The sequence below is a fragment of the Lutjanus erythropterus genome, chromosome 11 (genome assembly GCF_056507025.1).
Source record: "Lutjanus erythropterus isolate fLutEry1 chromosome 11, fLutEry1.hap2, whole genome shotgun sequence".
NCBI classification, from domain to species: Eukaryota; Metazoa; Chordata; class Actinopteri; order Lutjaniformes; family Lutjanidae; genus Lutjanus; species Lutjanus erythropterus.
Window position 1 is genome coordinate 36,155,123 of NC_139327.1, and position 24,803 is coordinate 36,179,925.

At 39.4% G+C, this 24,803-nt stretch overlaps 2 protein-coding genes across 2 annotated transcripts in view; both read right to left on the minus strand.

Annotated features, from left to right (window-relative positions):
- LOC146319434 (rho guanine nucleotide exchange factor 12-like) overlaps positions 1-9,286 on the minus strand; it is a 39,024-nt gene extending 29,738 nt beyond the window's left edge. Inside the window, exon 1 of the mRNA XM_084730035.1 lies at positions 9,222-9,286. Within this exon, the coding sequence (XP_084586161.1) occupies positions 9,222-9,253 (32 nt within the window). The 5' untranslated portion in view covers positions 9,254-9,286. The remainder of the gene's footprint in view (positions 1-9,221) is intronic.
- A 3,360-nt stretch (positions 9,287-12,646) lies between these two features.
- LOC146319435 (putative monooxygenase p33MONOX) lies at positions 12,647-24,803 on the minus strand. The gene is made up of 9 exons (XM_084730036.1): positions 24,648-24,803; positions 22,531-22,660; positions 22,242-22,307; positions 19,613-19,788; positions 19,399-19,516; positions 19,103-19,230; positions 18,186-18,289; positions 17,848-18,083; positions 12,647-15,018 (listed from the first exon to the last, which is right to left on the minus strand). Exons 3-9 carry the CDS (start codon positions 22,264-22,266, stop codon positions 14,804-14,806), a joined length of 1,002 nt encoding a protein of 333 aa, XP_084586162.1. The 5' UTR covers positions 22,267-22,307; positions 22,531-22,660; positions 24,648-24,803; the 3' UTR covers positions 12,647-14,803.

Sequence of the window (24,803 nt, forward strand, 5' to 3'; positions counted from 1 at the left end):
TTCATAGGAAGACGAGGAATACAGAACATTACCATCTCTATATAACAATTTAACAATTTCACATCAGAGCTGGAAATGACGTCACACCTGAGTCACCGTGTTCCAGTACAAAAAGTCACAAAACAAAGATAAATGCCTCCATGAAAACTTTTATTGTGCTCACAGCAACATGTCCACAGATAGAAGTTACTGCTGTGTGTAAAACTGATTTAATGAGACAGAAAAGACAGAAGTGCTAATAAACAGTAGGCCTCCGACTAATAATCAGTTTCAACGTCTTCAAATGTTTTGTTTTAATCACAACCGAAAGTTTACTGTCAAAGAGGAGTAAAAGAAAATATGTAAAGGGATAATGTAGAGCGAGCGGGTCACTATAGAGAAATAAACCCCGACAGGGTGATGCAGGACATTATTACACGACTACTTACTAAAGAAATCAAAAGTTTGACATAAAACGTTGATTTCAATATGATTTTATTGATTGATTTATTGATGTCGATTTAGAAAAGATTTCACTGCTTCTGCTTGAAAAACCAGTCAGTTCGTTTCTACGGTTGAAACTGCGCTGTTTTGTTCTCTCCAAGGTATTAAAATTGATATTGGAAAAATATTCCGTTTTTTCTGATGGAGCAGCAGAAAATCAACAGTTTCTTGCTGCAGGGTGTAGACGTCTTTCTGCGGATTGATATGACAGGATGTGATCCGCCACAGTCGATCAGAACGGCGTCCATAGCAACAGTCTGTTATACAGTAATAACAGACCTTAGAATCCTGTAATTGACCAATCAGAATCCAGCATTTGACAATGCCGTGTAGAAGACCTTTAAGTTTGGGTGTTTATCTAACCCATAAAATAAATTAGACAAATAATAAGCCTAATGAGAACCATGCAAAAGTAATTTCATATGTGTTTGACTCAATTAAAATGGCATCTTGAATTTCTGTATAAACCACATAGAAATTTGTTGAACATACTTCCCATTAGCTAATTAATTTTTAATTTTAACTTCCTGGACGTCATACTCCATGGCACAGATGATTAAGATATATCAGGATTTGGATCGTGGGATCAGTCCACCAGACTGATCCTTTAAGTAAACAGTAACTTCACTGGTTAATTATCCAAGCTCTCCACAGCGAATATTTTCGTGTCAGCTCCATTAATGACTCATTCTGCATTTGCATCTGACATCACTTGGCTCGCTCCGCTGCATCACCACAAACATCCAAATTCAATATAAGCCTGTGAACTCCGAGGAATGATCTAATCAAGCAGCTCGATGTTGGCTGAAAAACATTCAAGATCGTTTGTGCAACTTAAACCTTTACACAAGCTGAATGATAAAGATCACATGGCATGCAGGCAACAGGTTGTAATGTAAATACAGGTTTAGTTTCCAACATTTTCCCAGGCCAGATGACGCATTGATAAGCTCCTCAGGCTCATAAATCATGATTATATTGATAACTTGACAACACAGTTTAAATCTTGAATGTAATGTATATACTGTGCATTCATTATGCAGCAGTATACATCCCAAAATCTTGACAACAAATCCCCTGGAGACGGTTTGAAGTCTGAATCATTCAAACTGTAATCATTTTGTCTCATCATGAATGGCTGAGCCTCGTCACTGCACATATGTTCCTTGACCTGGCTGCTCTTTGGTCATTTGTCTTGATAAAGCTTTATTTGTCTTCAGTGATTCATTTATCAAAGTCTGAATCAATCTAGACAAAACAATTCGAGCCACAGACACATTTATTTTTTTGTACATGCACACATTTCACTTGAGTTCAGACACTTTAAGAGACACTAGAGACCTTTTAAATTATCACATGATCAATCACGATGACCAGGGAAAAAAACCCAATCATGACATATTAAAAACAAAATTCAAAAATTAAAAATTAAGTGGCAACCTCCACGGCCTCCATGGAACCAATGCTGACGTCATGGACCCTCATATTAAAATGCATCAATTCACAGCTGAAATAAACATGTTTATAAGTTGGTCTCTAAAGCCAATATTCCTGTTCACGACAACTGTACAGGAGAATTTTTATATAACTCACCTGCTTAAATTATTTTGTGGTTGAAAGTTATGAATAAGTACAGGTGTGTCCGCGCTGAGTGACAGGTGGGTGCCACCACTGCTGACAATCCACAAGATGACCACTTCCCCCTGCACTCCTGCTGCACCTCTCTGCCCATTTTTAAATTAGTCAGAAGTTATTCTGCATTCCAGACCACTCTGAGCTCGAAAATTTTCAACCTCGTCACTCAAAGTCGGAGATACTCAGATTATTGTGAGAGGATGAAAGAAACCAAAAAATGTTCACAATTAAGAGGCTGGAATCAGACAATTTGGACATTTTTCTTAAACAATTACTCATCCGTTTAAGTAACGTGATCACTGTAAGCAATTTCTGCTGCATAAATTAGATGTTTTGCAATGAAAATTTTTGTTTTAATGTCAATAATTCAGCCAAAAGTGTTACAATTATCATTTTTACATTAGGTTTGAATGCTGAGAGGTCAAAAAAGCCATTTTCTTTTATGGTTTTTCGAAAGCCTGTTGCACTGACAATCATAATCCACTGGCTTTAATTATAAAACTTATAACTTTCCTACTGTGATTTTAAGAGAGACTGTTTTTACTTTTTGAATGTATTTTGGTGGCAGAAAAGACATCAGGCTGCATCACCCAGCTTCTGAAAAATGCACTTCCTAGAATTTACACTCTCCGTGGGAATTAATGGTGAAACAACATTGAAACAAGGAGAAAAAATAAAGTCACAGTACAATTGTATTTAAAAGTAAACTATAGATGCTGTGATAGGAACCGCCTGCAACGATACAGCTGCACAAACATGCACCACATGCACAGAGTTCTTAATCTGATGGATAAAATACTGCTGATCCTGCAGTGTTATATTGTACTGTATGTGCAGTAGCATGACAGCGGGCTGTTTGATAACCGTCCTGCACTGATGTGTCGCCAGCGGCAGCGTCAGACAGGACGGGACAGCGGCCTGGTGGGCCCGACAGACATTGTTTGACAGTGATGTCACCACTTCCCGTCAGAGGGTGGAGAGGGTGGAGAGAGGGGGAGTGGGGGTGGTGGGAGGTCGGCCGGCGGGAAAACACACAGATCAGCAAAACTGTGCGACAAAGAGCAAAAGAGCCGGTCCACGGCCTGCTGGCATACAGTACATCCTAAATCCAAGCATCGCCCTCACAGCTGGCTCAACTCTGTGTCATCATTTCTGACAAAACAAACAAATGAATAAACACATGAATGAGCAGGCAGGTTTAGTCATATTTAAAATGAGGACCATCCCAACAAGGGAAAGGAGAGTCATGATTTAAACTGTCTGACGGTTTGTTTTAAATTAATCATAGCTGTATCATCTCATTAAGTCTAACTGTTAAAACAAACTCTGAATGACCACACTCAAAGGCTGTGTGAAAAAACTCCTCCTTACTGCATCTCATTGCCTCCCTGATTTCTCTACAAGAACTCTATAGAGCCAAATTTACATGCATTTAGCTCCTGATTTACTGCAGGAGCAGCTCATTACACAGTCTGAGTCTGAGACACACACACTACAGCAGCAGGAGAGCCCAGTCTGTGCACTGAGTGTTGGACTTTATCTGAGAAGATCAGGAGCTGGTTTCACCAAATTTGGAAAATGCCAGCTGAGATATGCGACATGAGAAAAAAAAAAACTGGCATTAATTTTGACATATTTCACAAACTAAAACAGGCGGCTTACTTTCAGCCCATGCGTGAACAAGCGAGAGCAGAGCAGAACTTCAAAAATAATCTGCGATTTGCTGTTGACAAGCATTTGTGAGACAGGATGCTACAGCAGTTTACAGTCTGCATGTAAGCAGGGCTTGCAAATTTTGTAAACTTTATTCATCTGACAAGACCATCTGACATAAACTTCTTTATTGATGCTTCTTTATATTTTTGTTATCCACTTTGCTGCTGTATTACTGTGAATTTCCCCTTTGTGGGACTATTAAAGGAATATCTAATCTTATCTTTTTTTGCTGAGCTGTTTGTTGAATCATTAGGTGGATAAGAACAACCTCAGGGTTTTAATATTTGTTGGTAAAAATCGTTTGTGCCTAATGAACTAATGTTTCACATAACTCATGTATTGATATAATTGTTTAAACAAAACTTAATGCACAAAATTTGCAATGCTAATAACTTGTGATCAAAAACTAGCAAGTCAACAATTTTGTCACGGCAGCCAAACATTAAACAAGTGCAACAACACAAAACATAGCAGCTAATATTATTGACTAGTCCAATTGCCAAAGAGCCAGCTTGGCACCTGTCTGTCAGCCTTTTATTACACAAAGCTCTAAGGCTGCCGAGCCTGAATACAGAGCCCACTCTCCTAGCTCTGGTTCTGGTTCCCATTCCGGTGCTGAAAACCTACTCCTACCAGCAACCCAAAGCTCCTGTGCTGGCAGTGTAAACACCTACACTCCCTGCTCTGAGCTCTAAATGCTGACAGTACAGCTAACTGAGCTAACTTGCTAACAGCAGCTACATTTAGCAGCAGTTTACTCCATCAAGAAACTCCGTAAAACAGGGTTCAGGCAGAGCAGCCGGAGGACAATCGCAAGAAAAAACAGACAATATTCCCTCCATAAAATATGATTCAGCTTCACAAAAATCTGTGAAATAGTTAGCAGGGTGTGACATAGTGCCATAAAGTGTTACACATTTATCGCAGCCCGCCCACCAAAGGTACAAAGTGTGAGAACAGGCGAATGGGTCTCGTCGTGGGAAGGACAGAGGCATCATTCCCTTTTACAAGTCAGTGTACCATCAAAATGATTTTGAGGCTGTTATTTTAAGGTGGAATAGTTACATAATATTGCTTTAATAAGGTTTGGTTACATAGGCCAGTTTTCCTACAACCAATGTGAGTCATTTAAACACAATCTGCTGTTTCCAAAGAAAACAATTTTCCATCCAAACTGACTGTCGCAACGTGCATGACCTAAGTAAAACCAGTGGGACACATATTCAACCTGTCTTTACATGTCTCCTATGATTTGCATGATTGTCCCTTCAATGCAAACGCAATAAAGGGAGAGGCACAGTCTGGCGTGCCTGTGTCGATACAGTGAGTACACTACATGTGTCTGAGGCAGAATACCTCAAAAAAATGTGCAAAAGCCTCAGTAAATCTGTTCCAGTGTTTCTGTAGGCTTGACACACCGGATGATTTAAATGGGGAGAAAGGTGCACACCGTCATGACTCAGTGTGACCACATTCACGGTGTTATTCTTAGTTGTTCACACAGAAACTGTGAATGAAAAGAAGAGATTGAGAGAGAAGTTCACACCCTGCCCTCTTTTGCACCTGCACACAACTAGCCATTAGAGAGCATGGCTGTCAGACTGTCTGCCGCTGAAAGTTACAAAAATCTGTTAGAAAAACCAACTGCTGAGATCTTAGAACGCAGGACATCATTAAATATATGTCCACATGGAAATACAAGGTTGTAAACAAATGTCAATGTAATGTAGTGTAGTGAGCAAACCTGAAATTTCAAGCTAATAATCCTTTATTGTACAGAAAAAACATGTGATCACACAACTATGACAAATAAGGCCGATCAAAGTTATCAGGTATGACCTGGATAACAACAATCTGTGTGTCTGATTATTTTCCTTCTTAAGAATTTGAATAACCTGTTGACTTATGCAAAACCTGCCTCATTGTATCTTTCTCTCTCTTTTGTTTGTTGCCTCACTGGATCTATTTTTAGCAATGTTTCTGTGTTCCCATGTTAAGAGAACTGATAAAATGTCCAGAGCTACAAAAATAAAACCCGAGTTGTAATAAGCCGCGGTTTTCCTTTTAAGACCTTCTTCTACCGAGCCTCCGGGGACCTGAGCTGTGCCTTGAGTTACTTCTAAAGGTACTGTGAGCACGACAAGACCTACAGTTTGCAGGAAAGAGGCTGGTTTTAGTCTTTCCCCTGAGGCCAGGCGGACAGGAGAACATGTCCCATGCTGGGGGTTGTCACATGCAGACAGTAAAATATCACAAATGTTAGGAGAAACCTAGCGGGCAGCTCAAACTGAATTCTTCTCACTGAGAAACCCTTGAAAAACGTCCAAGAGGTGACCTAACCACTGCTGGAGTTGGCACAAGTGTTGCCAGGCAACTGAACCCTTTTTTTTGTAGCACAGCCTTCAGTAATAACCTTCAAAATACACAGACAAGTGTGATGTTTAGATAATGAAACTAAATCACCGTATTACAAAGCATGTTCTTGAGAGATGTACAGATAAGAAGGACGCACAGGGTCCATTGAGTCTTTCTCCGATTGTCATTACAGGACGGATAAACCTCATAGACATGTATTCAATTTGCAAGTAAAACAATTGTGCTGAATTGTGTCTCAGTGAAAACATTCACAGTGCAAACTGCCCAGACACAACAAAGACAGCAGGACCTCAGATACAGACCAAAATGTTATATCAGCGGTTCTCAAACTTTTTAGGTCATGCAACGGCTTCTGCATCCATGGCTTCTCTCCTCCAGAATCACAAAGGTTTTGTATTTCTTTACTACATCCTGACCTCTCCATTGTGGCGACTGTGCAGCAACATACAGCAGCTGCCATTCATTTTTGCCATGGCTCCCTTACAGTGAATATGGCAGCATAGACACAAAAAAAAGGCATTTATTCATCTTGTATTGTGCCTAACTTTAGCGGATCATAACATACTGGGTAAGGAATTAATCCGCAGGTGCTCTGGCTCAGGATGACACCAAAATTTTCTTTGGGTGTCAGTTTTTTGGCCATGACAAAGGTCAAAATGTGGCCTGAAACTGATTAGGTAAGCCTTGTTTTTAGCCTAGCAGTTGAAGTAAAAGTAGCATAAGTTTTTCAAGGTCTTAAAAAAACACTGAATCAAAGCAACCACAAGACATCCTTAACCAAACAGTTATAAATGAATGTATTTTCTTCAAATTTTGGACTATGCTTTTCAGTTTAATTTTACAAACCATAGATGGTGTTTTGGTTTTCACTGGATTTTCCCTTTAAGCCCGTTCTTCGGTGTGTGTCATGCTTTCCACTTTTACAGTCTGTTAGGATTTTAAACTGTACATGGTCTTCATGGAAACACCGCAGAGAACGAGAACGACATGAAAGAGGTCCATTCTTGAAAAAAGCAGACGAGCGTTTCGGTCCTCTCTGCAGGGTGAAGGTCAAGAAATCAAATGACTTTGTTTGACTTTCCGAGGCAGTCATGTGTGCCTTTGTTTTGGCGTTTCCTCAGAGGAAACTGCTGATTGCTGAGTGTAAAAATACACCAGTGACTAATGTGAGGTGGAATCTGAAAAGCTCAAAGTCAACGATTAACCTTTTCAAAAAATAATTCACCTCATCCAGTTCTTACAGAAGTGAAAGACTGGCAAAAATACTTCAGGCTGGTACCTACAAACTCCAGAGCTGCAAGAATTGTATTTATTTTTCTTATCACACAGCCTGTGATCAATAAAGGGGAAGCCATATGATCATATAATGAAATTTGTGTTGATGTGCACAGGTAAATGTGACTTTTAACTTTCAGTTTGTGTTCTGTGCTGCAGCCAGTTGCAATCACAGATAATATAATCCGGCTGTAGTGTCGGTGAACTATCCAAAAGTCTGCTGAACACCCATGATAGGTTGTCATGTGGGAAATTTAAGAACCTCCTACGAAATATGGGACTTTTTCCACTACTGAAGGACATGTTTACACAGAGCTTTTTCAATCAATCCACCTACAGTCAAGCCAGACAACAAGGAAATTGTCTTGGACTCAGGTATCTGGGACAAAACATTTGCCAGAGGACAGGTCTGTGCACTTCAGCATCCTGTCCTGCAGGTTATGAACAGAAAAAATGTGCAGGAGCCTCTAACCTTTTAGGGGCCACAAGTAAAGAATGACTCATTCCAAGAAAATCCCTCCTGCTGGGTGGGAATAGACTCCTGTCACTGACACTCAAAACCAATCAGGGGGAAAAAAACGAGCCCCGTTCCGTTTCGTTTTGGTTTTAATAGAGGAAGCACTTTACCTAACTCCACTGAGAAAGCTGTTAATTTTCAACCTGATCTAAATTTTCTAAATAGAAATATAAGTTAGAAGATCATTTAAATGTTCAAAGAAAATACAAAATGCTTGTGTCTAATTCGGCGTGAAGTCAGTAGATAAAGGATATTTACATTTACTAAAAAGTAAACTTTTCCATTATATTCCCTACCGATTCCAAAGGGCGACGTCTCCCACCACAATACGACATGAAGGTGACAACCAGTTTTTAAAAATGAATGCTATAGAATCTTTTTTGTTTGTTTGTTTAATCATTTCATTGCCGAATTCACCATCACACGAAACCAGACTGTAAAATTTCTCATACTACGTTCTACTAGTTTGCTACGTTTCCAGCAAGTAAAATAACCTTAAATTAGCAGATTTTTAATGGAGTCTGGCGTTTTGCACAGTTTCTTGGCTTTCCATTCATAAACTCATAAACACTCAAACCAGTCACATTCTTAATTAAAAAGGGAAGAGCCGAGCCCCGTTATCTTCCCTTCTGGTTTTATAAGAGGAGATATGTTTTACGAACTCCATTGAGAATTTTGTACATTTTTCAAGTTGATATGAGTTTCTCACATAGACATACAAGTTCGAAGACAAATTAAGAGCTCAAACAACTTATAAAATGCGTCTTGCTAGTTCGGCGTGCATCCAGTAAATCAAGCAACCTTAAAATGAATGAAAATAAACGTTTAATTCATATTCAATACTGACTTCTGAAGCTATCCTCTCCCAAGACAGTGTAATGTGATGTGGGCATGTTATTATAATTAGTAAATAAAAAACTAATACTTAATAGAAACTTTGGGGTTTCTGTTTAATCAATTGATCGCCGAATTCACCAGAACACTGAACTAAATGGTGAAATGTCTTGCATTGTGTTCTGCTCTTTATGTATGTTGTCAAACAAGTAGAATAAGTTTAAATTGGGAAGTTTGTTCATGGAATTTGGCGTGATACATTTAGTTGTCTTTCCATTTACAAACCGATTCAGAGAACCATCAATCTTCACCAAACATACTGGATTTAAATAAGAAAAGGGATGAAAATAAAGAGTAATTTGAGGGTAAAGAGGATTTAGCCTACCTGTCAGTGAGTGTTGACTGTGTGCCACTCATTGGGCTTCCCTTGCAAGTTTCCGAGGACTTCACCCAAATAACATTTCCATGATAATGTCCGACTCTTGTGTGTTAAAACGGCTCCTTTATTTCGTCTTCTCTGTGTCGGTGCATATCTAGAATCGTCGACGAGTCGTTATATCCAACATATAGAGGTGAAAACCCCGTTATTCTGATGGAAGTGTGTGTTGAACAACCCCAAGTTGGTCATATATTCATTTCCAGCGACGCTGTCAAAGCCTCAAATCCAGAGGGCTGCAAGAAACGAAGAAAAGTGCAACTTTTTCCTCTGGGGTGTGAATGTGTTTCATTAACCAGCCGCTGTCTGCATCAGCACAGACATCTGGAAAACCGTGAACTACTGCACACAAACTTGCCTCTGGATGTTTTTCCCAACTTTCTCAGATTACTTCCAAGTCCAAGTTGAGGGTATCTCTATTTTTCCTTAGGAAATACTTCCATGATGACACTCCAGCGTATTCCTGATGTCCGGGGAAGAATTACGTCAAACTTTGCCTGTTAAATCCGATATGAACTCTGTCCCCTTATTTCCGTCCAGTCAGTTTCTGTAGCATCCTCTTCCAGGTCTGTTCACTTTAATCCAAACTCATTTTGCACGACAGACTTTTGGGTTTTTGGTCCACAGTGTGATGCAAATGGAAAAAGGAAATGCTTTGCCCATGCCCCCCTCCACAGAAGAGTAAAAAAGAGGAGAAAAACCCACCTTCCATCCTGTTGCGTTCAGGAGCTCCTCGTACGTCGCTAAACTGTTACATTTACAACCGTTGACGTGATTTTATTTTACTTTTACTCAGAATTATTCTTTTTTTTTCATATATCGTGATCATTAAAAAAATATTGAAAACCTTTCTTGGACACTATGGTAGAATGTCATGGACCCCTGGGGACCCCAGACATATATTTGAGAACTTCTGTCTTATCAAACGTAAAAGTGCCGATAAGACAGAATGTTCCACTTACATGACTGGATCATAATTATTGATTTATTAATGTGTTCATCACTTTAACGTTGAAGCTCGTGATGGAGCTGACTTAAACTGGATGTATGTGCCTCCTTATGGTAAAAAATTACAATATTTATTATATGGATATTTATTATATACATAGAAGAAAATATGTTCAACAACATTCAAGCAAAGTAGGGGAGACTGGGGATAGTTGCAACATTTTTTGCATTTCTCAGAAGCTGCTTGGCCAAGACTAATCAAATATTTATACATCAAACTTACTTCTGTTGCTAATTATCCATACAATTTAAAGATGACTGCATGTGGCGTATCATTCACAATGTTTATTTGAATGGAAGAAGTCAGAATTTGCAACTGACCTCAACCCCGGGGAAGGTTGCAACACAACAGGGATGGTTGTAACCGGTTAAAAATACATCGAATTTCACCAGTTAATATATGCTTTTTGTCTCAGTATGCAGTATTTTGAAAATGTGCTTGTTTTATAGTGATACTATTGAAATTACAGCTCAGCTGAGGAGGACACATTCATGTTTAATGTTCTGACATGGACAAGTTACTCAGAGTTATTCATGGGTCAGGATTGGACAGGTTTTCAAGCTATTTGGAAGACGCAGCAGAGGAAGTTATGGAAGTTTGACACCTGATAATAAACAGTAATATGTGTGAAGTGTATCATTACATTATCAGCTCTAATTATTAACATTTTTAATCATTTAATAACTTATGCACAAAAAGTGATTACATAATTGATTCTGAAAATTTACTATATTATTGACCAGTTGTTACATAACTGACCTTTATTACATTAAGAAGGGAGAACTTATGTTGCTGGCAGTTACTACATTAACGTCTCCTCGAGGACAACATCCTGAAACCCTGAACACACCACATGCTGAGAGACGGCTGAGTTTACATCAAGTGTAAAACCACAAAACATCCAGTAGGTGGCACTTGAACACCACCCATAGCATCCTATTTTCCTGTAATATGTGGGAAATGTAAGCATCGTGCAAGGATTTGAGTTGCCTTTTAGTGATAATATTTTGTGTTCATGTTCCATACAAACCATCAACAGTGGTGCTGCTATTTCTGACAGTTATTTTTAATTTAGGACAGCGTCTAGGCCATCTGATTCCTAACTTAGGTAATTCTTCAGTTAGGATGTTTCTAAATTCCTGTCCTCAGATAAGATTGGATGTTTTCCTTAATGCAAACAGATATTCCTGTGATGCCAAAAATGTCATCCTAAACTGATTTCAAACTTGTGAGGTTCTGTAATGACGCCCTTGATCATTATGTTGGGAACCACTGAACTAAAGAAGATGACTAAGCAGTGAAAACCAGCCCAGCGAGCAGCTACAACAGTAAAATGTTCTTTACACTATCAGCATTAACATTTTAATAATGCTATATATCATAATGTGTCAGTCACAAGAGACATTTTACTGCAGAGTTAGTGCTTTTACTTTTGATACTTTAAGCACATTTTGTTTCTAATATTACCATGTCTTTACTTAATTTTGAATGCAGGACCTTTACTTGTAATAAAATATTTTTACATTGTTGTACTGGCATATTTTCTAAAGAAAAGGATATGAGTATGTCTCACCACTGCACAACACATGGATGATACTGTATCAAGAAATTTTATGGTGTTTGACTTGTTTATGGTGTTTGACATATTTAGAAAGTTTATCGTTTTTTGTGATACTAATTCATTATTTTATAAAGTTTCTCATTGATTTAAGATACTAATTCATTATTGTAGAAAGTTTCTTAATATTTTGCAGTAGTAATTCATTATTTTGAGGTTTCTCATAGTTTTAAGACACTAAGTCATTATCTTAAGATAATAAATCATTATTACAAGAAAGTTCCTCATTATTTTGAGATACTAACTCACTGTTTTGAGATAGTTATGACTGAGGAGATTTCTCATTATAATGAGAAATGTCTGAGTTATTTCCAGCTGTGCAGGGAGTGTCCCAGTGTGAGGTCATGTTTTCTGTGTTTGGTCACAAGAATAAGAAACAATACAGGAGGGTCCATCACCTGAACAGCAGGTTTGAAGATGTGAGTCACTGATGCCTGTCCTTAAAGCAGACTCATGCTGCTGCAGTAGTATTTTGTTTATACACCTTATGTCTCTCCCATGGCAGCAGCAGCCGCTTGGGATTATTTGGGACGTTGCATGAGACCCACAGAGCCACGTCTTACTTATTTTAGTGCCTGCCTTCATTAGAGACATCAATACTGTGGGTGAGGCTCGTGATAAACATGCATATGACTCAGCCTTTGGATAACCCATCTAATATTTGTTTTCCCCATCACACTGAAATGACCTTCCACATTAAGAAAACAAAAACTTTTCATATCAAAAATAATAATGAAGCACCGACTCTTGTTTTTCTCATGAGAATGTAAGATTTATTCTCAATTTCCAAACTTATTTGGCAAAAAATAAACCGGACAGAGAGTGTATAAATCAAGGAGAATGTCTCAGAACAAATATACATAAACATTGTAATTCAGTCTGTACTACAGAGTCACACACTACCACACAGAGGATTCAGGTGTGATACTTCAGTCAGGGAGAGATTTAAAGGGAACAGCGTCACACTTTAAAACACGGAGCACTTGTGAGCATAAGCTTTGAAAACATAAACTAAACGGAGCAATAAACAGTCATATTCATTTAATATTTACAGCTGCGGACAGCGGTGTGTTTTCTTCTGTTCACCAAGATGACAAGAAAACCGACGACATCTGACTGACACCACAGAAGAGTTACGGGTGGCAAAATGACAAAATGTTCACTTCATGAAAAAGACTCCACTGCTGTGTCGCACTACACATGGAATGAGTGTTTCCACTTAATAATAAAAGTGCAATAATAATAATAATAACAACAACAACAACAATCTGCCAGGTGCTACATTTCATTTAACAGGCGAATTCGAAGCTTCAAACACACATCATCTTGCAGAAACCTTGAATAAAAAGACTTTGTTAGCAGTAAGCTAGCATGGTAGGAATGTTTGACGCCTCTCAACGCTAAAAACTCGCTGTGTTTCTGTCAGATTCTGTTATTGTAAGGCAATGTTTCCTTGCGCTGTGACGGCTGCAGTCACTTTTAAATGCCAAAAGCAAAAGTGTGAGACAAGGTTTCTGCAGGATGCGGTCAGTGTGCACACCGGCTGTCTCTTCAGTCAGCAGTAAAACACAAAAACCTATAAGTAACAGAGACGTGGGTCCTTCATACATGCCCAACAGAGGCAGACATGTTAACTGAGCTCACATTTTTGAGAAGCTTTAAACTCTTCTTCTTTTTGCTTCTTTTAACTTTTCTGTTGTGATTAAATCCATCGATCTCACACAGTCACACGTAGCTCTGATTTCTGCACATACACACATCAGGTACACACTTCTTTCTTCTGATCCCAAAGGAACAAAATCTGTTGCTACAGTAGCGGATTACAAAAAAAAAATCTCAACCCATACATTAAAACATCTAAAAAAAATAGTGGAACAAAACACAAATAAGTGGAACGTTTCAGTGAGCAGGAGCCTCCAAAATTTCTGATATTTCCTGAGACAAAATTAGTACAATTTTTAATGGATTGTTTTTGTTCTGTTGGTTTGCTTTGTATTAACACTACACTTAAAGAATTGGTTAGATTTATTCTTCCCACCCTGCTTAGTGAAATGCCCCTTTATGAAGACAAATAGGATGCAAAGACTATCAGCAGTGAAGCAGAGGAAGTTTGCTCGCCTTCATTTGCATCTTGGAAGGTGAATAATACACCCAGTGGTGATTAAAGTGCATTTACAGGGGTAATTATATACCAGGATCACCGTCGTCATCTTCACCCTCAGCTGGACAAAGTTCTCCTCCAGGTTATCTGGAATCGTGGGTTGATTCATGCTGAATTTGTTGACTTGAGTCCATGTTTATGTCAGCATGCTGCAGCTCAATGTAACGGTTAAGATGTGAAGGATTAGAGAGAATGATTTTACAGCCAAGCAACACGGTAAAAGCATTAAAGCAGCGCAGATGGGACACTGTCTTCATTTTTTTAAAATCTAGAATTGTTTCAAGTGTACAGTGGTTATCTGAATGTTGGAGTTGCCGTTGAAAGGTCCCATGAAATGGCTTTTTTTCACTGCGTGATCTAACATGTTTTTAGGTGAAAAAGACTGCAAAAGGAGGCGGATAAAACCTGCTCTTCTCCAAAATTGACCGTTATAGAGGAGGAAGAACAAGAACGAGGGAGATGTCATGACCAGCACCATGAAGGCAAGATATTTTAGAGCCTGTATCAGCATACGAATGTGTGAATATGAATATTTTGGCGGAGCAGTTGGCTCATTCTTAATTCTATTCAGATCCACATTATTGGATGGAAATGTCACCTCCGGTTTGTATTATGGTCACAACTGAGGATTAAAGGATTTTGATCCACAAATGAAATGAAATGGACTTTAAAAGTAGCTTTAGGTTGTGTGACAGATTGCGAGAGAAGTTTCCACTTCATGGGACCTTTGTCGATGTTTCCTCTTAGAAGCCGGAGGGCGTCAGGATGTTCATGTCTCTGGGTTTGAGCTTGTGTGGCCGCGCGCCCTGACGCCGACCCTCCACCGTGGGGATCTCCATTTTGGGAGGGGCCACCGCCTGAGCAGCGGGGGTGTCTGCCAGCCGCGTGGCCTGAGACTTCATCACCTCCATGGGGCTCGGCTTCTGGGCACCGCGGTACGCCTGCAATGCAAAGCCTGCTGGGAAGAGAGAAGAGAAAAAAAGAAAATAAGTTCTCATATTTTGGCATATTATATAATTCTCAAAGGATTTAAATACCAAAACCAGCTTGCAAGTTGTTTATTCATATCAGATATTTGATTCAATCTATTATATTTTTACTTCCAGCATGAATGACTTGTTTACAGAGTTACTGCAGTCTAAAGAAGTACAAATACTTTGTTACTGTATTTAAGTTTAAGACACCACCACACACTTCTAGTGGGTCACAAGTGATGATTAATAGGGATTATTTTTATATGAATCTTAACTCTTTTTTTTTGACGATAAACCTTTTTATTCAGCCTTAAAAATCAACAGAATTAAACCAACATGTTCCTGTTTAGGTTGACGGCAGCTGTGCCTCCTCGCCACGTCTTTTCAAACAAAAATGTTTTTTACTTTAATTCCAAAACCTAAAAATCTATTTTTGTGTTTCTGTGAATTCTGGTTAGAATAAAGTATTAAACTGGATTATCCATCTTCTGTCACTGCAGCAGCCTTTCTTATAAATGTCGACATCCATCCATTTAGACTGAGGATAAACGTGCTGTTTAACCACGTTTGTGCGCACAACCTTCACTCCGAATGGACACAGGATACAGGAGGCAGCCATGACACGTAGGGATGCATATTTAAAGAAAGCATCTCCAGCCTTATGCATATTAATGTTGATAAAAAAAAACCTAGACACACATAAACAAGTTATTGCTGTTGTTACTCCTCAAAATAAATTCCATACAAACTTCAAAGGCTGCACAATTTGGTAAAAAAAAAAAACATACTGTGTGTGCAAAATGATTCACAAGAAGTGGGAATCATTTTTTGCAACATAATTTCTGTTTTCATTGAACTATTAAAACTATTAAAATCATGACGACGTGGCATTTGTTGTGGTCCGTGCCATGTAGGCTACGGAATCTCTGCAGCACTACAATAATTCATTATAATGCTGTTTTGTCAGACATTTTATCTTTATAAAAAAATTTCAGCCTCTGTCATTTCTATAATATTTGGTCCAATTGTGCAGCCCTGAAGCTTATTTTCCTTTTTCTTAAATTACCTACCGAGAGTCATCCTGGAAAAAAGATTTTGATAGCTTCCAAACAGCCTGAATCATCCAACATGTGAAAATCTAAATGATGTTTCTCTGCAGCCGACAGTGATCTCAACTTGTCTGATGTGACTTTTATATCACTGGGTTGAAGAAAACTCTTCTTCCTTATTAGCACAAAGCCAATGAACAGTGAACAGACTCACAGGGCAGTCAGCTCAGACTTTTGGTTAGTGTTTGCCGTCAGTCTGAAGGTCTCTTTTTCACCCATTAACCCAAATCATGCATGTAACAGTTGTTTATACAACCCCGATTCCAAAAAAGTTGTGGTGCTGTGTAAAATGTAAACAGAGAACAGAATGTAATTATTGGCAAATCGATTTTGACCTATATTCAATTCAATACAGTACAAAGACGAGGTATTTAATGCTCAAACTGACAAATCATATTGTTTTTGCAAACATACACTCATTCTGAACATGTTCCAAAAACGTTTGGACAGGGGCATGTTTGCATGTGTTGCATCACCTTTTCTTTAATCAACAAAGCGTTTGGGAACTGAGGACACTAATCGTTGAAGTTTTGAAAGTGAAATTCTCTCTCATTCTTACTTGATATATGACTTCAGCTGCTCAACAGTCTGTGCTCTCTGTTGTCGTACTTTGCGCTTCATAATGTGCCACACATTTTCAATGAGAGACAGGTCTGGACTGCAGGCAGGTCATTCTAGTACCTGAAATATTTTACTACAAAGACACGCTGTTGGAACACGTGCAGAACGCGTCTTTCTGAAATAAGCAGGGACGTCTCTGAAAAACATGTCGTCCGGACAGCAGCATATGTCGCTCCAAATCCTGTGTGTGCCTTTCAGCATTAATGAGGCTTTCACAGATGTGACAGGTACCCATGATGCCGTGTGCACTTACACACCCCACCATCACCATCACAGATGCTTACTTTTGAAGTTAGTGCTGATAACAATCTGGATGGTCCTTTAATCCCCAATCATGATTCTGTCGCCATGTTTACCTGCTGAAAGTTCCGAACAGGTGTTCTTTGAACATCCCACAACTTTTCAAGTCTTTTGTTGCCCCTGTCACCACTTTTTTTTACATGTGTTGCTGACATGAAATTCAGAATGAGCGCATATTTACAAAAAATCAATAAGGTCCATCAGTTTGAACCTTGTATATCTTGTCTTTGTTCTGTACTCAATTGAATACAAGTCAAAAACAATCTGCAAATGATTACATTCTGTTTTTATTTACTATCGCAATATCTTTAGAAAAAACTGTGTTTTATCTCTTTTTTGGCAAATGAATTTCACTCAAAATATAAGTGTACAGAGATGGAGAGAGAATCTTAATTGTCATATGTGTATTATTGTTACACACCTACTTTTCACAACTTTTTTGTATTCAGGGTTGAATTAAAAAAAAAAAAAAAATCTCACTCACCTTTCACCAAGATTTTGTTTACATCTCAAAAGACAGAAGGGAGCTTTTGAAGCCGTGTTCACATGGGGGTTATTTGAACTTTTAGAGAAGCGTTTCCTATTTCAGTCTGGTTTCTTTGTTGTTTGTTTAGTTAAAAAAAACCACCAGTCAACAAAATCCCTTAACTTCTAAGAGTGTGGCTCTTTTAGGCTTGAAAAGAGAGAGGCATTTCTGTGACTTTGTTCACAAACCACAAACCAACATTCAAGCACTTTTTTTTGTCAAGATTTAGCTTCTCACAGTGACGGGACGCTGTTTACCTGCATTGGTTGTGTCTGATCCCAGGTCAGAGGTCGACTTCTGGACGTGCGGTCGCGGCCCAAACACGCTCCACCGTTCAACCACACCTCCTCCTCCTACTCCTCCTCCTCCTCCTCCTCCTCCTCCTCCTCCTCCTCCTCCTCCTCCTCCTCCTGCTGCTGATGTGTCAGTCATGTCCACACTGCTGTTGGAGGAGCTCATGCTGATCTCTGAACCTGTGCTGCTGAACCAGGACCTACACAAACACACAGACAGTGTGTCAACTTCAATTTATCAGTGTTATCTGATTTTGTGGTCAGACTCTTCAACGGGACTTTGCGTGTTTGTGAGTGTGTACCTGCGTTGTTGTTTTGGGGAGCTGTGTGGAGTGCTGGAGGGAGTGGACTGGGTGGAGGAGTTGTGTCGCTCTTCTCTGGACTCCAGGCTCTGGATCTGCAGTTTCTAAAAAGCAACAACAAAGCAGATTTCAGTCTGAGATGTACGAGGGGGTAGATTTACTTTCATGGAACTCTACAACCAAGTTAGTATTACAGTCAATCTACAACTACACAAGTTAAAGGGGAAATCCACACATTTACACATCAAAGCATGTTTGCAGGTCTTGAGGAGTTCATTCTGGATTCAAATGTGAAAAAAAAAATTCAATCAAGCCTTTTGTGGTTCCAGATGGAGACAACTGCGTTGTCCACTTTTCTCATAAAGCATGATGTGGTGTGTCCAATATGAAATGAGCTAAACTTTCTCAGCTATTTGAGGAAACTGGCAGCACACACCTCAGTACATTACGTCCTTATATATGTCATGCTCCAGCCACTAAAACTCCCACTTCCTCCTCCTTTTCTGTTTATAGTTCTTCTGTAAGAATCACGTTTGCTAAACTTTGACTAAAAGGTGAGAAGTAAATCAGGATGTTTGTGGAGCTGCGATGTTGTGTTGGCTAAGGTTCAAAGTACAGGGACAAAACTTAAAATGTGGAATGGGGTAAATTTTTGTGGTAACGGGCCATCGAGCCATGGTTAATGTTGAAACCTGAATGCTATGAAAAACTATTTCTCTGAAATGCATCACTTAATTCACTCCCAATATCATTTTTCACCCATCATTTGCCTGCAATAACATGAATTCAGCCAATCGCAAGGGATGTCACACATAGAAACAGCCTTACAGTGGTCAGTCTTTTATAAAGCACCTAAATCCACAAAGATCTACTGCATCTTGCTTGTACATATGTGGTGTGGTCAGTGTGCATCTTACATGAAGGTGTTCAGGAATGCGGTGGTGGTGTCTCGTCTCCTCAGCGGTGAGGCCTTTGTGTGGAGTGTAGCTGGCGTCAGTAAGTCCCACCCTCTGCTCGAATTTGTACACACTATCCTGAGTCTGCTCTGAGAGACAGAAAGAGAAAAAAAGTTTTAATTTTTGATGAAATTTATCTTATAGTAACATTCAAACCCTATAGCCTTAGAAGGTGGCTTTAAAAAGTTAAAGGTTGTGGACATGTTTTAGAAAATATGTAGGACAGAATATCATCGTCATTATCAGATGTAACTTACTGGTGATGAGAGAGTTCATGATGACGGAGGAGGCCTTTGTTTTCACTACGGTTGGCGACCTTGAGGGGGTGCTGTCAGGCACTGTAGGCTGACTCACAACAACACCACCCTCATCCTCCTGATAGGAAAAACACACCAAAATCATCATCATCTCCACACTGCATGACAAAACAGCTGCTTTGTGTGTGTGTGTGTGTGTGTGTGTGTGTCTCACCTCAGCCAGGTTTGAGAACCTCCTCTCCGGTATGATGGGGCGTCTCCACAGGTTGTTGATGCTGATGTCATGAGGGGGCGTGGACATGGGGGCCTCCAGGTTATCGTCGTAGCTGATGGCTCGGCGAGTCATCCCGATGGGAAGCTTCATCCCGCCCATCCCAGAACCCTCAATGGCTGCAGAAACAAACAAAAAAACACAACTTAATAACAGTCTACAGTTTGTTTTTTTTGTGATATGCCAATTATGATCAAAACCAAGATACTGCAAAGCCCAGTTCAGACCAAAGATTCACAACGAGACAAAACCGTTTTAGAAAGCTGCAAGAAAAAGGTGCAGCGGCGTGAACAGTCGTAGCTCGACTCGAGTCAGCTGATGGCGCCCCCTGCAAGTGTGTCAAGTCGCCAGCAGCTGGTAGAGTTTTGGATGGAGGAAAGAAGGACAGAAAGGATTGCTTCATCAGTTTGTTTGAGGAACAGCTATGTCTGTTTGACCACGTTCAGACAGAGTCAGGCTTTGTGGCTGAGTAGCTGCAGGACTGTGCAGTAATCTGGGGATTTTTTTTATTGTACTGAGAGCATAAATCCTGTGAAACAATTAGAAAACAGAAAACTTATTGATACAACAAGCTGATACCTGAGACCTGAAACACGCTGCGTTAGTCAGTTTACTGTGTTTTGGTTTGTTGTTGTTGTGTAATGGCTGCTACAGCTGGAAGCTCCAATTTCATGCAACGATCGTGTAACCGCGGGACTGAAGGTTCTGCTTCTGTTCAGTTTTGGAATTTTATTAGAGCCAGCTGTTAGAGATATTAACAGATTGAATCAGTGTGACTCGCAGAATGAATGTGCGATTGTGTGGGATTCTTGTGATCCTCTCATATCTCTCCGGTGTGAGAGACAAACGAATCTGTGTAATCCCCTGTTGTATGTGTGATGTAATGTGTTTTCTCTGTCTGCTTCTCATCCACAGTTGAAACCAGAATGCAACTGTCAACTTCACACTGGCAGAAAAGATACTGAACGCTTCAGTAAAAAGTTACATCAATATACCGTGCAGCACTAATGCATCATGGGTGATCCACTCACAAGTGGACACCTCTGTGTATGAGTGTGAATGCACCGAAAACGCTTTGAGGTAGGGCTGCACAATTAATTGCAAGTGCAACATCCAAATCACAGAACCACAACCAAAAAGCATTTTATTAAAAAGGAAAAATGTATGAGAAAACATCATCATGATGACGTACTGTAGTGCTGCACAGATGACCTGGTTCTCCAGATGAAAGAAAACATGTTTGTTTGTTACAGACTCCAATAAATATCACATCATCACGATTTTAACTGACCATTTCTACTAATCACGTTGCATATCGCAATTGCAATTTCAGGCAAAATAATCACAGCACGACTTTTTTACCAAAATTGTGCAGCCCGACATTGAGGATGCACTGTGATCCGATTGCTCAGACCACCTTCAGAGGTGCATGTGACCACATTCTGGTCCTAGGCCACAATGCAGGACCGTCTACTCAGATGACATCCTGTAAGTCTGCACAAAACACACTGTCCGATTTACATTTACCTAACTGTGATTGCAATTTACGTGTTTGGACTCTCTCACCTGCCAAGATAAGAAGCAGATGTCTGTTTGTTTCAACTGATTTCACCACTGAACTAGTACCTGCAAAATCCCCAGACTCTCTTAGAAAAGAAATGAAGTTTTTGGCTCTCGCTTCATTTTATTACGTAATGACTGTTAGACAACCACAGATTGATAGGCTGTGTTTACCTCATATGTTGTGGCCAGGGCACTTGTTTGTTTGAACAGCTTGAAAAAACATACGCCCACAACGCTTTCGAAAAGAATTTAGATTTACAGTTTCTGAATAGTCCTCCATCTCTTGGTCCAAGTAATATTTCATTAAAACAGCCAAGTAAAAACGTGGGGAAGAAGTCAGAGCCATTTACTTGGGGTTTCCATCACAATTAGGAACCTTGCATTCTTTAGTGATATTTTGAGGCACAATACAGGCAAGAGAAATCTTCCACATTGCACTTTCAGAGGAAGAAATTAGATTTTTTTTTTGGAGATCTAATTGAAAATATTGGATTAATTTTGAGTTTTAATTTCATATCCAGATAATTCTGATCTAGATTAAAGGTTTTGAAATACAGTCCCCTGATGAAAAGAGCCTAAATGTCTCAAAGGGAAAGAAAAGTGAGATCATTCACAACAGAGCCAAAACTGCATCTTCCTCTGTCTCCAGTCCGATGGCTTGAGGCTTTCCACCAGATTTTGAAACCTAGCTGCAGGGATTTGTTCCCATTCAGCCACGAGAGCATCACTGAGGCCCAACATGATGTTGGCTGATAAGGTTTGGCTCACAGTCAGCATTTCTAATTCATTTGAAAGTTGTCGGATGGGAAAAAACACTTGTTTATGGCTTTGTGCCAGGGGGCATTGTTGTGTTGAAAGAGGAAAAAGGCCTCCCCTCATATTGATGCCATGAAGTTAGTTAGGACTGCACTACTGCCCAAAACATCAGTGTGTTCTGTAGCATGTGATACAGCCCAAACCATGAAAAAAAGACCAAAACATCATGACTTCTGCTGCAAGAAATACTCACCCGGTAAGTCTCTTGAGCCAGACATGATTTCAGCGAGACAATGAACAAGATCAACCAGGACAAGACCTGGAAAAAAGAGGCACAGAGGGGTATAATTACATATGCATATGAGTAATTAACAGAAAACGATAGTGCTACACTTCTCTGCAGCAGCAAAACACATTTTATCCTGCAATCCCCCTCATCCTGCCCATTTTTCACTTAATATCTGCATGCCTCTGATTGCAGCAGCAATGTAAAAGAGGTACAGAGTTAAATCAGATCACACAGATGGTGAAAACACTCCTACCTCCCTGCTGTGCTGCTGTGATGTGGAGTGGCTGGTGAAGTGGCAGCAGCAATGGTTACATTGGTCTGTTTGAGATACACAAAACCCTCTGGCAGTGCATTGTGGGTAAGCAGCCAGGCCAGGGAAGCAACTAAAGAGAAAGGCAAGGTCAAAGGTCAACTGTGCAAGAATGTCATCCATTTAATTCACAAACATGCTTTCACTCACTCACTCACTCACTCACTCACTCACTCACTCACTCACTCACTCACTCACTCACACACACACACACACACACACACACACACACACACACACACACACACACACACACACACACACACACACACACAAAATTCCCAATTCAGCCTTGCATTTGACACGTAAGTTATTAAAAAAATACATTATTCTGCAGGTTTACACAATGCTTAGTGTTACATGTCTTTGCAATGTTGGACCAAATGGCAGATGGGAAGACGTTCGGCATGTTAAAGAGACTTCCATGTACTTTACATGGCATCAGAAAAACAATGATGTTCAATCTCAGAAGAAAACCACACTTCTTTGATGAATGCTAGTCTGATTTTAGGAGCTGCATGTATAATATTTCAGTCTATTGAGGCTTGACAGTGACATATGCACAGGTCACTTGCATAGTTGAATTTCTATTTACTAAATGTGTGTAAATTTTGTGTTTATTTCACAAACTGTACCCTTTTGTTTTTGTTTTCTTCTCCTCTGATGCAGTGTTTTTTATTATGGTCTTTGATGGGGTTGGGGTGACTGGTCTCGTGGGATTATTAAGTAATTATTTTTATCATTAATTTTTATTTTTGACATCTCATTTCTGTGTTTTCTGCTGTCGACAATCAAAATAATCAAAATGTTCTTTGTCATTTTCACAAATAAAATAGCTTTAAAATGGATAAATCCAGGTTAGAAATCGATATTCATAACAATAAAGAAAGAAAAAAGATATGGTTGATAAGTATGACAAAGGGATGTTATTCTCTGTTATAACCAGCAGATGACTGGAGGATTATTCCAGAGGATGATGGCAGACAGAGTGAATTACATAACTCCTCCTGCAGCTGCAGATGTGGCGCTGCATCACTGACAGAGACCACAGGTTCACTTCAAAATAAAAGCTTACATTTTGCCTTGTGAGGTTGATCAAACAAGGCTTGCACTCATACAATAGACCTATTACCAATTAAATGATTGTTTCAAACTGCTTGTTCACAAAATAGTTCTCAACTGAAATTAAAGATTTAATATAATTCCACTTTGAGTCAAGGAATAAAAGATAACATATAGCAGATGGTATCTGTAAAATACACATATACATTTATATACATGTACACAGACAATATCATCTCTGAATGGTAACAAATAAGAGATGAGGTTAGTGCCTTGAAATAGCTGACGAATGATTTCTGGCTGCTTATTAAAGATTAACTAAACAAGCTGCAATCTCTATATAACCAGTGTATTGTTTAACCAGTGGTTTAACATCAGTACAAGCGAATCAGATTATAATAAAAACAATTTACAACAGATAAATTTAACAAATACTGCCCGCATTACCCATGGCAGGGGCCACAGCCTCGTCCTTACAAAACTCCATTCAGATATTCAGCATTTTAAGATATTTTACAGTAACGGGTAACAGATGTAAGACTGCCTGATGCATTTGATATTTATGTGATATCTTAATATCTATTAAGTAAATACCTCAACCACCAAAGAAGATGCATTTCCGAGCAATTTTGCAGTTATTCGTTATTGTTTGTTTCGATGATGGAGGACACACACAGAGGAAGCCGTTTTAAAACGTATATTTTCGCTAAAACAGGTACAGTTTGGTGTGTTTTATCTCATCCCGAATTGAAGGATGGCTGCTACTAATTCGCAAAATGTCTAAAGTCTAGCTATAAAATTTATATGCGACAGCCAAGAAGCGCTGAGTCGTTTAATTATCAATTTTTAGAATGTAGTTTGGTGGCAGATTGAAGGAGCCCCAGCAAAAGGTAGCGGAACCAGCCGGAGCTGAAGGACGAGAAGATGCTGTACAGCTGGCAACTAAACGACGTTTGACAACACTGTGTAGTGGGCTAGTCGTCTTTATTTTCTCTCACCGGAGCTAATGGCGGCTTCAGGACGACGACTGGCACATCGGTGACCCTCCAATGTCAACTGGAGCAGGAAGAAAACAGCGGATTTGTTGGGTAGCAGCCATTATTGTGTTCGAAAAATAAAAAGTCGCTTCCTCGATAGAATGAATTACGTTGCCT

Coding starts and splice junctions, on each gene's coding strand:
- LOC146319435 (XM_084730036.1), bottom strand. CDS start 22,266: ATGTCTGGCTCAAGAGACTTACCGG. Junction 18,290..19,102: donor GCATTCCTGAACACCTTCAT/GTAAGATGCACA, acceptor GTTGCTTTTTAG/AAACTGCAGATCCAGAGCCT. Junction 15,019..17,847: donor ATCAGACACAACCAATGCAG/GTAAACAGCGTC, acceptor CTCTCTTCCCAG/CAGGCTTTGCATTGCAGGCG.